Below are 15151 nucleotides of genomic sequence, written 5' to 3' on the forward strand. Positions count from 1 at the left end.
TTATAACCACTAGAGTAGAGGGAAAACTGCTGTTATTACTGACCGTGGTGTTATAACCACTAGAGTAGAGGGAAAACTGCTGTTATTACTGACCGTGGTGTTATAACCACTAGAGTAGAGGGAAAACTGCTGTTATTACTGACCGTGGTGTTATAACCACTAGAGTAGAGGGAAAACTGCTGTTATTACTGACCGTGGTGTTAACTGCTGTTATTACTGACCGTGGTGTTATAACCACTAGAGTAGAGGGAAAACTGCTGTTATTACTGACCGTGGTGTTATAACCACTAGAGTAGAGGGAAAACTGCTGTTATTACTGACCATAGAGTTATAACCACTAGAGTAGAGGGAAAACTGCTGTTATTACTGACCGTGGCGTTATAACCACTAGAGTAGAGGGAAAACTGCTGTTATTACTGACCGTGGTGTTATAACCACTAGAGTAGAGGGAAAACTGCTGTTATTACTGACCGTGGTGTTAACTGCTGTTATTACTGACCGTGGTGTTATAACCACTAGAGTAGAGGGAAAACTGCTGTTATTACTGACCGTGGTGTTATAACCACTAGAGTAGAGGGAAAACTGCTGTTATTACTGACCATAGAGTTATAACCACTAGAGTAGAGGGAAAACTGCTGTTATTACTGACCGTGGCGTTATAACCACTAGAGTAGAGGGAAAACTGCTGTTATTACTGACCGTGGTGTTATAACCACTAGAGTAGAGGGAAAACTGCTGTTATTACTGACCATGGTGTTATAACCACTAGAGTAGAGGGAAAACTGCTGTTATTACTGACCGTGGTGTTATAACCACTAGAGTAGAGGGAAAACTGCTGTTATTACTGACCGTGGTGTTATAACCACTAGAGTAGAGGGAAAACTGCTGTTATTACTGACCGTGGTGTTATAACCACTAGAGTAGAGGGAAAACTGCTGTTATTACTGACCGTGGTGTTAACTGCTGTTATTACTGACCGTGGTGTTATAACCACTAGAGTAGAGGGAAAACTGCTGTTATTACTGACCGTGGTGTTATAACCACTAGAGTAGAGGGAAAACTGCTGTTATTACTGACCATAGAGTTATAACCACTATAGTAGAGGGAAAACTGCTGTTATTACTGACCGTGGCGTTATAACCACTAGAGTAGAGGGAAAACTGCTGTTATTACTGACCGTGGTGTTATAACCACTAGAGTAGAGGGAAAACTGCTGTTATTACTGACCGTGGTGTTATAACCACTAGAGTAGAGGGAAAACTGCTGTTATTACTGACCGTGGCGTTATAACCACTAGAGTAGAGGGAAAACTGCTGTTATTACTGACCGTGGTGTTATAACCACTAGAGTAGAGGGAAAACTGCTGTTATTACTGACCGTGGTGTTATAACCACTAGAGTAGAGGGAAAACTGCTGTTATTACTGACCGTGGTGTTATAACCACTAGAGTAGAGGGAAAACTGCTGTTATTACTGACCGTGGCGTTATAACCACTAGAGTAGAGGGAAAACTGCTGTTATTACTGACCGTGGTGTTATAACCACTAGAGTAGAGGGAAAACTGCTGTTATTACTGACCGTGGTGTTATAACCACTAGAGTAGAGGGAAAACTGCTGTTATTACTGACCGTGGTGTTATAACCACTAGAGTAGAGGGAAAACTGCTGTTATTACTGACCGTGGTGTTATAACCACTAGAGTAGAGGGAAAACTGCTGTTATTACTGACCGTGGTGTTAACTGCTGTTATTACTGACCGTGGTGTTATAACCACTAGAGTAGAGGGAAAACTGCTGTTATTACTGACCGTGGTGTTATAACCACTAGAGTAGAGGGAAAACTGCTGTTATTACTGACCATAGAGTTATAACCACTAGAGTAGAGGGAAAACTGCTGTTATTACTGACCGTGGCGTTATAACCACTAGAGTAGAGGGAAAACTGCTGTTATTACTGACCGTGGTGTTATAACCACTAGAGTAGAGGGAAAACTGCTGTTATTACTGACCGTGGTGTTATAACCACTAGAGTAGAGGGAAAACTGCTGTTATTACTGACCATAGAGTTATAACCACCAGAGGGAAAACTGCTGTTACTACTGACAATAGAGTTATAACCACTAGAACAGTGGGAAAACGACTGTTTTAAATGGTTTTATACCCGTGTGCATGGTTTCTTCTGAATGATGCTAATCCTGGTTTATTTTTCTCTCTGTCTCTCTCTCTCTCTGCCTGTCTCTCTCTCCTGTCTTTCTGCCTGCGTGTCTGTCCATCCTCAGGAGATTGACGGCAAGGCCCTGATGCTGCTGAGGAGTGACATGGTGATGAAGTACATGGGTCTGAAACTGGGGCCCGCTTTGAAGCTGTGTCACCACATAGAGCGCCTGAAACAGGGCAAATTGTAGAGCTGAAACAGAATGGAACAGGACAAACTGGAGAGGTGAAACTGGAGAGCTGAAACACAGAATGGAACAGGGCAAACTGGAGAGCTGAAACACAGAATGGAACAGGGCAAACTGGAGAGCTGAAACACAGAATGTGTAACGGTAGTCCTCCTCCTCTTCAACCGAAAAGGAGGAGTAGTGATGGAACCAAGGCGCAGCGGGTTGTGAACACATAATTTATTTAAAGACAAGACGAAAAAACACGAACTTCACTATAACTAACAAAACAACAAACGGAGTAGACAGACCTGGACGACGAACTTACATTGAACACGAAGAACGCACGAACAGGGAAAATAGACTACACAAAATGACGATGTACAAAAAACAAACCGAACAGTCCCGTATGGTGCGACAAACACTGACACAGGAGACAACCACCCACCACGAACACTGTGAAACAACCTACCTAAATATGACTCTCAATTAGAGGAACGCCAAACACCTGCCTCTAATTAAGAGCCATACCAGGCAACCCTAAACCAACATAGAAACAGAAAACATAGAATGCCCACCCAAACTCACGTCCTGACCAACTAACACATACAACAAACTAACAGAAATAGGTCAGGAACGTGACAGAATGGAACAGGGCAAACTGGAGAGCTGAAACACAGAATGGAACAGGGCAAACTGGAGAGCTGAAACACATATACTGAAACAGGGAAAACTTTAGAGATGAAACTGGAGAGCTGAAACACAGACAAACAGGGCTAACTGTAGGGCTGAAACTGTAGAACTGTAACAGACTGAAACAGGGCAAATAGTAGAGCTGAACAGGAGAAACTGTAGAGCTGAAACACAGACAAGAACAGGGGAAACGATAGAGATAAAACGGACTGAAACAGAGGAAACTGTCAAGCTGAACCAGGGGAAACTGTCGAGCTGAAACGGGGGAAACTGTCGAGCTGAAACGGGGGAAACTGTCGAGCTGAAACGGGGGAAACTGTCGAGCTGAAACGGGGGAAACTGTCGAGCTGAAACGGGGGAAAGTGTCGAGCTGAAACGGGGGAAAGTGTCGAGCTGAAACGGGGGAAAGTGTCGAGCTGAAACGGGGGAAAGTGTCGAGCTGAAACGGGGGAAAGTGTCGAGCTGAAACGGGGGAAACTGTCGAGCTGAAACGGGGGAAACTGTCGAGCTGAAACGGGGGAAACTGTCGAGCTGAAAGACACAGGTTGAAACAGGGAAAACTGTAGCAGGTTCCAGATTAGACCAGCCTCACAGACCCCAGGTGAAACACAGCTCACCCTACCACAGAATGTCCCACAGCGTCCCTTACAGGTGACCCAATATTCAATATTAAACCTCACCTCACCCTTACAGGTGACCCAATATTCAACCTCACCTCACCCTTACAGGTGACCCAATATTCAACCTCACCTCACCCTTACAGGTGACCCAATATTCAACCTCACCTCACCCTTACAGGTGACCCAATATTCAACCTCACCTCACCCTTACAGGTGACCCAATATTCAACCTCACCTCACCCTTACAGGTGACCCAATATTCAACCTCACCTCACCCTTACAGGTGACCCAATATTCAACCTCACCTCACCCTTACAGGTGACCCAATATTCAACCTCACCTCACCCTTACAGGTGACCCAATATTCAACCTCACCTCACCCTTACAGGTGACCCAATATTCAACCTTTAACAGTCTCTTCGGGGGCACACAGCCCCCTCCAACTCTAGCCCCCAGCCTGCCCTAAGCCCTCTTTATCTCTGAGCTCTCTCACTCCGGTTATGTTATCTGTGGTAACATGCCTCTACAGACAGTGTGGAAACATGGAAACACACGGTGTGCATCGCTGACACTACATTACCTCATCTCCTCCCCAGCCAATCAGAGCTGGGCACGCCAAACAGAGAAGGCTGTGATTGGTTGGATCCCAAAGCAACAGACTCTCCATGGTGTTTACATTGAATAGCACAGACTGACTAACCTACACAAGGACATGCTAAGACTTTTTACTGAGTAATGTTTGATCCTGCTTCTGGATCCCAAAGATGTACAATGTTTTCTTCTATGCCCTTATGTTTTTTTATTATTAATATCCTGTTAATAAGGAGGATGTGTATATAAATGTAACAGTGATGATATTAGAAGCTAAACCTGTTTACAGCTGCAGAATGTTGTCTATTTCAATAATGTGTCCATGATGCTGGATGATCTGCAGTTTAAGGTAGACCCTGTTGCCATGACGGACCGCCATGACGGTCACTAGCCTCTCATGGTAAAGGGTGAAATGTGTTACTAGTGTGAGCAGGTGACTTTCCCCAATGTAAGATGGCCATTGTCTTAAACAGCTAGACGTTATATCTAATGCCTGTCAGACTGACAGACCGTCAACCTCCGACCAGTGGAGATATTCAGACAGGTCTTTTGAAACTCTAATTCCCTGTGAGTGTGCCTTGCTGGATTCCCTGTGACTGGGATGTTTGATGTGGGGATTAATGAAGGTCATGCTGGTAAAAGAGATCGCCCCTACTGGTGGTGTCAAGCACAGAGGCTTTGTCCAGTTTTCATCAATACAGAACTGTCTAGAAAGATTTATTTACATTTATTTCCAGAAGTTATTTCAGATGACAGCTCAGTGATTCTAGAAGTTATTTCAGATGACAGATCAGTGATTCTAGAAGTTATTTCAGATGACAGCTCAGTGATTCTAGAAGTTATTTCAGATGACAGCTCGTTCTAGTTTCAAGAGTAAAGGGGACATCATATTAAAGAGCTTTCTATCTAGGTTTCAGTTTGATATTAAAGGTGCTACACACAGGATAAAAATAAATAGTGTTGTAATTTCAGAATGTCCATAATATATCTGCAGAAATAGTGGAATGATGGTGTGTTTCACAGTATTGCTTACCGGCCAGTGTTGGGCTTGACTGTGATATTAGCCTCAAAATGTAAAAGTTTTGACTTTGTGACTGTGTTATCTAGTGGGAATCGCCCTGCAATTTAAATTGTACAATGATTCCCTACACTATTCAGTGCTTGTTTTCTCACATAAACTGAAATTGAGCAAACTTTAGCAACCAGGGAATTACAAACAAATAATTTCCACTAAATAACACACAGTCTGAATTTACAATGCAAAAATTCTACAAAAAATCCTGTGTGTAGCGTCTTTTAATATTAGTACCAGTCCGAGTCGGAGATATCCTCACCTGTTATTGGTCCCTTCAGGGCTTCATGTTGTCAGTTGGACCATTTGTTAAAACAGATTTATGGGTTTAACCATAAGTATCAGACACAAGAATGTACATTTTTGTAGAAAAATACATATTTTAATGAGATTATATATAAGTAGAAATGTGAAGATTATGGTTGAGGGAGGGACAATATATTTCATACTGCCTTTTTAATGCTTTATATATCTTTTAGTTGAAACGCCCTCAACATAATACAACAGAACCTGCCTTGCTTTAATTTGAGATCTCTCAGGGGGTCTTAGTTAATAGAAACTGTTGTAGCATTCTGTTCTGGGTATTCTATACCATTCTTCTGTGGTTGGTGAGTTGAAGTTAAGGACTCGTTGTGCCATAAAGCAACATAAGAACACAATGTTCTTGTTAAAGTCTTTTAAAGCAGCTCAATTTACTTGAAAAAGATGCTGTAAGTCATGCTTGTTTTAAAAAGTCACACCTGAAATAAAAGTGTATTTTCTGTTTAATAGATCTCCCAAATGGAAACAGCTTGTGTCCTCTTGTTATGGTGTATGGTCCGGAGCCATGGTCTCCAACAGGTACACCGTGAGCTACAAGTAGCTACCAGCCCACCTGTGAGCTCGCCATGTAATTCTGAAAGATCATGCACTTTTTAAATATGTTCCATCACAAACTGTCATAAACAAAAATCTCCCGGCTACTAACCAATCAAAGCCAAAATTGATATTATCCCAGCCCTTGTTAGCCACTATTGGCTTGAAAAGCCAAACCTAACACAATAGCAATCAGCCAAATAATTTCTAGCAATATTGCCTCTGTCTGTTTGGTGAGCGCATTTGTCGATCACTCAATATGTAGCCTATTAGAGATGCTAGTAATTGTAATGGTCTTGTGGGTAGACAGACTTTGCCCAAAAACCTTCTTAATTAAATGTTAACTGCGAGGTAGGCTTACCTGACAAAGATATCATGATTATTTGGTTCAATTGGGTGGTCATTGTTTTGCAAACTGCCATAACATATGCAGCAGCAGTAGGCCTAACAGAAACATGTCTAGACAAACACATTTCTCTATACATTTCGCAATTAAAGGGGAATTACACAAAAACGATTGATTTGTTTGTTTTTTCCAGACATCAAAATGTGTCTTCTGATATGATTTTAAGCATTAACATGCTCTCAAAAGATCAATGTTTGTTGTTCCTTTATGAATAACTGTAATATTGAAATAAACTGTGAAACAGAAACAAAAATCAGGAAAAATAACATCTAACAGAATTCTGGAAAATACCAAATATAATATGCCAAATAGTAACCACCTGCCAAAAAAAGTGTCCCCCTGTGTCACAATTGGATTCGATGAGTTCTAGCTTCGGTTGCTAGGGCTACTAGAATTTGCTCCATTCTGACTGGCCTACGTAATGAACCAAAGCGTCCGTTGTTATACTGGTTGCTTAGCTCTGTTATACCTCGTAGCGGTCGCGTAGGACACAAGACGCGGGAAGTTCTAGTGCTATTTCACCTCAGAAGCGCTCGCTCAGTCCGCACAAAATGATTACCTCAGAATTGCTCTTCAAGGACGGTGTTTTTGACGGTGACAACCTGCTGCTTCAGAGGACTGGAAAGAGAACACTTTTTTTTTTTACCATATATTTGTCTTTATATAAGAAAATATTGTTCAATAGGAATAAATCATTTCAGCTGTTTTTAGATTTGACGTTGCTAGCTACAGTACTTATTTAGCTAGCTAATGTACTCAGCCTGCCTAGTCAGCTAACCATCTAGCTAGCTAGTGTAATAAATACCATTTAAAATAACACAAGCATATTGCTATTACATTGTTATAACTAACTTCTTTTTAAGCAGGGTTTCTCACAAACTTATAAAAAGATACAGAGACCCACAGACACACCCAAGGACAGAGGGCTGACTACGCACACACAAAATCTCCTGCTTAGCTGAACATTTGATAACAAAGAACTTTTGCTACAAGACTCAGAAGGATGACGCCCAGCTCATCAGGACCAATCTGAGAAGACAACAACCTGTCCAGAACCAACCAGAGGACCAGAACTTCCAGACTCAACCTACTTTCTGTGTTGTATAAAATGTCTATGCATTCTGTTATCTGGGCTTTTTCTGGAGGTTCTCTATGAGCCGAAGGAACGAGTCCGTATACGCTTGTACCAGATATCTTTACTCATAATTAAACTGTCGCTTGTCATACAATTTATCACCTTGTCTGAATCGATCCTTGACCGGCTCGCCCTTCTCCATATCCAATTATCAACACTAGCCAGACAGTTTAATTTAGCTAACGTTAGCTAGCTAACTGTTAATGTAGCTTTCTGTATGTATGTAGCTTGCACTTCAATGGCATCCCTCTGAGATTTGATTTTATCTTTCCAACCAGGCGAAGTACTATGAAGACACCACTGATCTCGACAAGAGGCGCAACATTTGCAGTGTCGCCAACTCCTCAGTAAGGAAAGTAGCTACTGGCTGTCCTAAAAGTCGCATAATGACGTCATCGCCTAGTTTGCATAATTGGCCATGTGCATGTAATTGTGATTGAAGCTGTAGAAGAGCGGAATAACATGGTGGGAGAGACAAAAAGTGAGTAAAAAACACCCAAAATATGTTTAGAACTACAAATTAACTTTCTTCTGTCGATTCTTGTTTTTTTTAATGTCACAATTCCAACCCTCCTTTATCCGGGCTTGGGACCGGCAAAAGTGACCCTCTGGAGACACTGGCGGAACTACTTAGTTTTTAATTTTCGATTTTTTTGTTTTTTATTTTATTTTATTTTTCTTCATTTGGTTTTGTTTTTAACCTTATGGTCCACTTAGGAGCCTACAATAAGTCACAGTAAAACATGAAAATGTTTAACCATAACATTTTTTGTTTTGTTTTTGTATACAATCTACATTAACAATCTAAATGAACCAAAAAGAGACAATAGAAAAAACTGTCAATGGCAATGTGAGAAAATTATGTTAACTAGTCTGGTCCTAAATCAGGTTAATTGTTTTTTCTTGTAAGCCAGGGCGGGATCAGCCAGCGGTGGCTTCCCGCATGCGCGATTCATTTGCAGTCTGGACTCGGAGGGGTGAACATCTCCTGCTCTGACTGCAGCTGGGAGGGACTGCTGCGCGAGGACTGAGCCGGCTGTGAGTGCTTTGGGACAGGGATGGGGCCCACGGCAGCAGCCGCTGCTCGTTGAGAAGAGTAAGAACGATACGTGCTTTCACGTCAGAGTCAACAAAAGTCTCCAATAACACCAGAAAAAGTCGCTAGATTTGTGGCTGGTCGCTTTTTTGAAAATGTGTCACTAGAGGGGTCTGAATACTCGCTAAATATAGCGACAAAGTCGCTAAGTTGGCAACACTGAACATTCGTAGGGTGTAGAGAAATAAGCTGTGTGCCAGTAGTTTAGACAGCTCGGTGCTTTCAACATGTTCAACCTCTCGCAAATACAAGTAGTGATGAAGTCAATCTCTCCTCTACTTTGAGCCAGGAGAGATTGACATGCATATTATTGATTGTTTGCTGTCTGTGTACATCCAAGGTCCAGCAGTGCTGCCAATTGCAATTTTCCTATGTCCCTCTTTGTGGCACCTGACCACATGACTGAACAGTGCCACAAAACGAGAGCCTGTTGGACTTGCCTTGTTGATAAGAAGGCAGTGCAGTGTTTCATTATGGACTGACTTCTCCCCATCTTAGCCACTGTTGTATCAATATGTGTTGACCATGACAGTTTACAATTCAGAGTTACTTCAATTTAGTCACCTCAACTTGCTCATTTATTACACAATTTAGTTGAGGTTTAGGGTTTAGTGAATTTGTCCCAAGTACAATGCTTTTAGTCTTTGAAATAATTAGGACGAACTTAGTCTGAGACATTTCAGTCATATCCAATATCAGGAGTTTCAAACTCGTCTTTGGTGCTGTATCTGCGTGTATTATTTTTATATATATACACACACACAGAATTTAAAAAACTGTACACTACACTTCCTATGCATCATGTAAATACTATCAAACAGGTTTATCTCTAATTTCCTTCATCTGATCTGAGGACACAGGATAGGTGTAGTATTTCACCAAATTAGAGACTAATATCAACCAATAGAGAATGTGAAATGCTTTATTGGAAGTTCATTATCCAAGTGTTATAAATGCATTATAAATACAAGTTCAATCTGTACTTCGATGCACATCTGGTGTGCATTAAAACAACAGAGGAAGAAAGAAGAGGTGGGGAGAGGAGCTGGGACGACGACACATGATTAATGAATTACAGTGCTACTGAACTTCATATTCTCTCAGGTCATTACAATTACATAAGTGTCTCTAGCGGTCTCTCCTAACCAGCCTTGGGCCCCCAGTTGGTTCAAGGGATATCTTAGAGGAGGTGAGGTGGCGATGACGGGACTGGGGGTTGGAATCCTCGCTCACATCAAAACACACCTGCAGACGAGAGACGGAAAAATACAAGTATTATTCCTGTTAATACTGTCAGTCATCATAATCATCAGGGGGTGAAATACAAAACTGACCTTGGATCATTAACTCTGGTTCTACTACATCTCTGTGTTTCAACGTAAAGCATTTCTTTAATATGTCCTGTTTACCCGGCCAAGTGACCTCTTACCTTTGATCATGCTGTGCCCTCTGTCAGGCATTTCAGAAGCGGGAGGTGTTCACCGGTACAGCTGATATAACCTAGGGGAGAGGGAAGGATAGATTTATTGAGAAAATAAGGTATTAAAAGAGTGTTCAACAGGAATGTGTGTGTTGCCTCACCTGGTGTCCACACTGAATGTCTGCAGAGTACGTTATGCTGAAAAACATGCACAGACAGATAAGGATAAACAATATAGCGGAGTTACATACACTACACGACCAAAAGTATGTGGTCACCTCGAACATTTCATTCCAAAATCATGGGCATTAATATGGAGTTGGTCCCCCATTTGCTTTAACAGCAGTCTCCATTCTGGGAAGGATTTCCACTAGATGTTGGAACATTGCTGCTATAACAGCCCCCACTCTTCTGGGAAGGCTTTCCACTAGATGTTGGAACATTGCTGTTATAACAGCATCCACTCTTCTGGGAAGACTTTCCACTAGATGTTGGAACATTGCTGCTATAACAGCCTCCACTCTTCTGGGAAGGCTTTCCACTAGATGTTGGAACATTGCTGCTATAACAGCCTCCACTCTTCTGGGAAGACTTTCCACTAGATGTTGGAACATTGCTGCTATAACAGCCTCCACTCTTCTGGGAAGGCTTTCCACTAGATGTTGGAACATTGCTGCTATAACAGCCTCCACTGTTCTGGGAAGGCTTTCCACTAGATGTTGGAACATTGCTGCTATAACAGCCTCCACTCTTCTGGGAATGATTTCCACTAGATGTTGGAACATTGCTGCTATAACAGCCTCCACTCTTCTGGGAAGGCTTTCCACTAGATGTTGGAACATTGCTGGTATAACAGCCTCCACTCTTCTGGGAAGGCTTTCCACTAGATGTAGGAACATTGCTGCTATAACAGCCTCCACTCTTCTGGGAAGGATTTCCACTAGATGTTGGAACATTTTTTTATTTTTTTATTTCACCTTTATTTAACCAGGTAGGCAAATTGAGAACACGTTCTCATTTACAATTGCGACCTGGCCAAGATAAAGCAAAGCAGTTCAACACATACAACAACACATAGTTACACATGGAGTAAAACAAACATACAGTCAATAATACTGCTATAACAGCCTCCACTCTTCTGGGGAGGCTTTCCACTAGATGTTGGAACATTGCTGCAGGGACTTGCTTCCATTCAGCCACAAGAGCATTAGTGAGGTCGAGCACTGATGTTGGGCGATTAGGCCTGGCTCACAGTCGGTGTTCCAATTCATCCCAAAGGTGTTTGATGGGGTTGAGGTCAGGGCTCTGTGCAGGCCAGTCAAGTTCTTCAACACCGATATCGACAAACTATGTCTGTATGGACCTCGCCTTGTGCACAGGAACATTGTCATGCTGAAACAGGAAAGGCCTTCCCCAAACTGTTGCCACAAAGTTCGGAGCACAGAATAGTCTAGAATGTCATTGTATGCTGTAGCTTTAATATTTCCCTTCACTGGAACTAAGGGTCCTAGCTGGAACCATGAAAAACAGCTCCAGACCATTATTCCCCCTCCACTAAACTTTAGTTGGCACTATGCATTGGGACAGGTAGCGTTCTCCTTGCATCCGCCAAACCCAGATTCGTCCGTCGGACTGCCGGATGGTGAAGTATGACTCCACTCCGGAGAACGGGTTTCCGCTGCTCCAGAGTCCAATGGCGGCGAGCTTTACACCACTCCAGCTGACGTTTGGGCATTGCGTATGGTGATCTTAGTCTTGTGTGCGCTGCTCGGTCATGGAAACCCATTTCATGAAGCTCCGGACAGAACAGTTCTTGTGCTGACGTTGCTTCCAGAGGCAGTTTGAAACTCGGTAGTGAGTGTTGCAACCGAGGACAGATGATTTTTACACGCTACGCACTTCAGCACTCGGCGGTCCTGTTCTGTGCGCTTGTGTGGCCTACAATACTTTACAATAACAGCACTTACAGTTGACCAGCTCTAGCAGGGCAGAAACTGACTTGTTCGAAAGGTGGCATCCTATGACGGTTGAAAGTCGAAAATCACTGAGCTTTTCAGTAAGGCCATTCTACTTCCAATGTCTGTCTATGGAGATTACATGGCTGCGCGCTGGATTTTATATACCTGTCAGCAACGGGTGTGTCTGAAATAGCCAAATCCACTAATTTGAAGGGGTGTCCACATACTTTTGTATATATAGTGTACATGGTTGGTCCTCTTGCCTATTCTTTGAAGGTGGAAGGAGCCACAGTTATACACCTGAGCCTGCTTACTGCACAACACAATCAATCAGATTGATACACAAGTGGTGGTTTAAAGTACTACTTAAGTATTTTTTGGGTTATCTGTACATTACAATTTATATTCCTGACAACTTCCTAAAGAAAATAAGGTACTTTTTACTCCTTACATTTTCCCTGACACCCAAAAGTACTCCTTACATTTTGAATGCTTAGCAGGACAGGAAAATTGTCTAATTCACGCACTTATCAAGAGAGCATCCCAGGCCATCCCTACTGCCTCTGATCTGGCAAACTCACTAAACACAAATGCTTCATTTGTAAATTGTCTGGGTGTTGAATTGCCCCTGGCTATTCGTAAATAAATAAAGAATTAAATTGTGTAGTCTGGTTTGCTTAATATAAGAAAGGTTGAATTATTTATACTTTTTACTTTTGATACTGAAGTACATTTAAAACGAAATACTTTTAGACTCAAGTAGTATTTTACTGGGTGACTTGTACTTGAGTCATTTACTTTTAATAAGTTATCTTTACTTTAACTCAAGTATGAAAATTGGGTACTTTTTCCATCAGTGTGTGTAGGTTTGAGTTGTAAATGCAACATGCAACAATTTGAACGATATTACTGAGTTAGAACTCATAAAGAAATCAGTCAATTGAAATGATTTAGCCCCAAATCTATGAATTTCACATGACTGGGAATGGGCACAGCCAATCAGAATGGGCACAGCCATGGGAGGGCATAGGCCCAGCCAATCAGAATGGGCACAGCCATGGGAGGGCATAGGCCCAGCCAATCAGAATGGGCACAGCCATGGGAGGGCATAGGCCCACCCACTTGGGAGCCAGGCCCAGCCAATCAGAATCATTTTTTCCCCCCACAAAAGGGCTTTATTACAGACAGAAATACTCCAGTTTCATCAGCTGTGTGGGTGGCTGGTCTCAGACGATCCCGCAGGTGAAGAAGCCGGATGTGGAGGTCATGAGATTGCGTGGTTTACGCGGTCTGCGGTTGTGAGACCGGTTGGACGTACTGGACAATTTTCTAAAATGATGTTGGAGGAGGCTTATGGTAGAGAAATTGACTTTCAATTCTCTGCCAACAGCTCTGATGGACATTCCTGCAGTCAGCATGCCAATTGCACGCTTCCTCAAAACTTGAGACATCTGTGGCATTGTGTTGTGTGACCAAACTGCACATTGTAGAGTGGCCTTTTATTATCCCCAGCAAAAGGTGCACCTGTGTAATGATCATGCTGTTTTCAAATTCTTCATATGACACACCTGTCAGGTGGATTAATTATCTTGGCATAGATGAAATGCTCACGAACAGGGATGTAACAAATTTGTGCACAACATGTGAAAGAAATAAGCTTTTTATGCATATGGAACATATCTGGGATATTTTATTTCAGCTCATGAAAAATGGGACCATCACTTTACATGCTGCGTTTATATTTTTTGTTCAGTATAGTAGTATATATTTTTGTTTTACACGTAAGACCCAAACGGGGTTCCATAGCATTGAAACGTTGCGAACTTATACTGAACCACAGGAGGGCGCTGTTCTACCACCACATCTTGTTTCTGTCTCCCCTGTTGGCTCCTGTTGGTGTGTCGCTATGGTAACTGGCATGATGCATGCATTAACATGGCTAGTTGTTTGGCGAGCTGGAAAGATAGCTGATTGTAGTTAGCTTGCTAAATGAGAGGAACTATTCTGTCAAGGCTGTGTGGAAGATGTAACGGAAGTTGTTAGCAGGCTACCAGTGTCATAAACGGTAGCTAGCTAGGTATTTAAGTTCAACGATATGTCCAACTCCGTTTGGCTGATAGCTAACGTTAGCTGCCACTTAAGTAGCTCAACTGACAGTATAACGTTATATAGCTATGTTGCTAATGTATTTCTGATGTAATTTCAGTGTCTAAAGATGACAACCAGACTTCTTGCCTCATTTAATGTCTTGGACAACCACTCCAAGAAAGTCCTGGATGGGCATGCAAGGGCAAGTAGTTGACTAACTTAGCCCTAACCTTTATTTAGTTAGCTATCAAGCTAACGTTCTTGTTACGATACTTCTTAAGTTTGATTTATTCACCGGCATTACAGGAGGTTGGTTTGTTCCATCAATGAAGGTTTTAGCTATTTCAACTAATCTAAAATACTAGTTAAAATGATCTTAATCTTATAATAAATATATTTATATTGTTGACTATGGTTAGTAATATTGTTATCATTTCAGAACGAACACAGTATATTAACCCCAAATAGTACATAGCTAAACTTTAGATTTCGCCCCTTTATGCACCTGGAAGTAAATTGTTGTGAACCTGTTAACTTCTTCAGAAGAATCGTCTGCTGAGCCATGCCCCCCGATGCTGCTGTGCCTCCTGCAGGAAGCCAGACCTGGTCCTGCCTCTGACTGTCAACTGTGACTGGGACTTTGAGTTCCCCAGCGCTTGCAGGACCCCCATCTCCAAACACAAGACCACCACTGACATCAACGTGGAGCAAGAGTTTCTGCACAATACATTACGGTATAATTAGTCAGAATAAACCATTGACTTTGAGTAAGAGGAAGAAACTACAGCATAATTAGAACGAAATAAACTTTTGGGTTAGAGTAGGAGGTGTCTTAGTCCT

General features: G+C 42.1%; 2 protein-coding genes across 8 annotated transcripts in view; both read left to right on the plus strand.

Annotated features, from left to right (window-relative positions):
• LOC129869505 (sex comb on midleg-like protein 2) overlaps positions 1-7847 on the plus strand; it is a 77031-nt gene extending 69184 nt beyond the window's left edge. For 5 of the 6 annotated variants that reach the window (XM_055943972.1, XM_055943970.1, XM_055943973.1 and 2 more), the window contains one exon: positions 2276-7847. In XM_055943972.1, coding sequence (XP_055799947.1) covers positions 2276-2401 — 126 coding nt within the window. In that variant the 3' untranslated portion in view covers positions 2402-7847. The remainder of the gene's footprint in view (positions 1-2275) is intronic. The other variant, XR_008761955.1, reaches the window with a different exon arrangement.
• Positions 7848-14127: 6280 nt separating this feature from the next.
• Positions 14128-15151, plus strand: part of LOC129869506 (uncharacterized) — a 61403-nt gene continuing 60379 nt past the window's right edge. Inside the window, exons 1-3 of one of the 2 annotated variants that reach the window (XM_055943976.1) lie at positions 14128-14300; positions 14430-14513; positions 14855-15045. In XM_055943976.1, the coding sequence (XP_055799951.1) occupies positions 14439-14513; positions 14855-15045 (266 nt within the window). In that variant the 5' untranslated portion in view covers positions 14128-14300; positions 14430-14438. The remainder of the gene's footprint in view (positions 14301-14429; positions 14514-14854; positions 15046-15151) is intronic. The other variant, XM_055943977.1, reaches the window with a different exon arrangement.

This window comes from Salvelinus fontinalis, chromosome 14 (genome assembly GCF_029448725.1).
Source record: "Salvelinus fontinalis isolate EN_2023a chromosome 14, ASM2944872v1, whole genome shotgun sequence".
Taxonomy (NCBI): Eukaryota; Metazoa; Chordata; class Actinopteri; order Salmoniformes; family Salmonidae; genus Salvelinus; species Salvelinus fontinalis.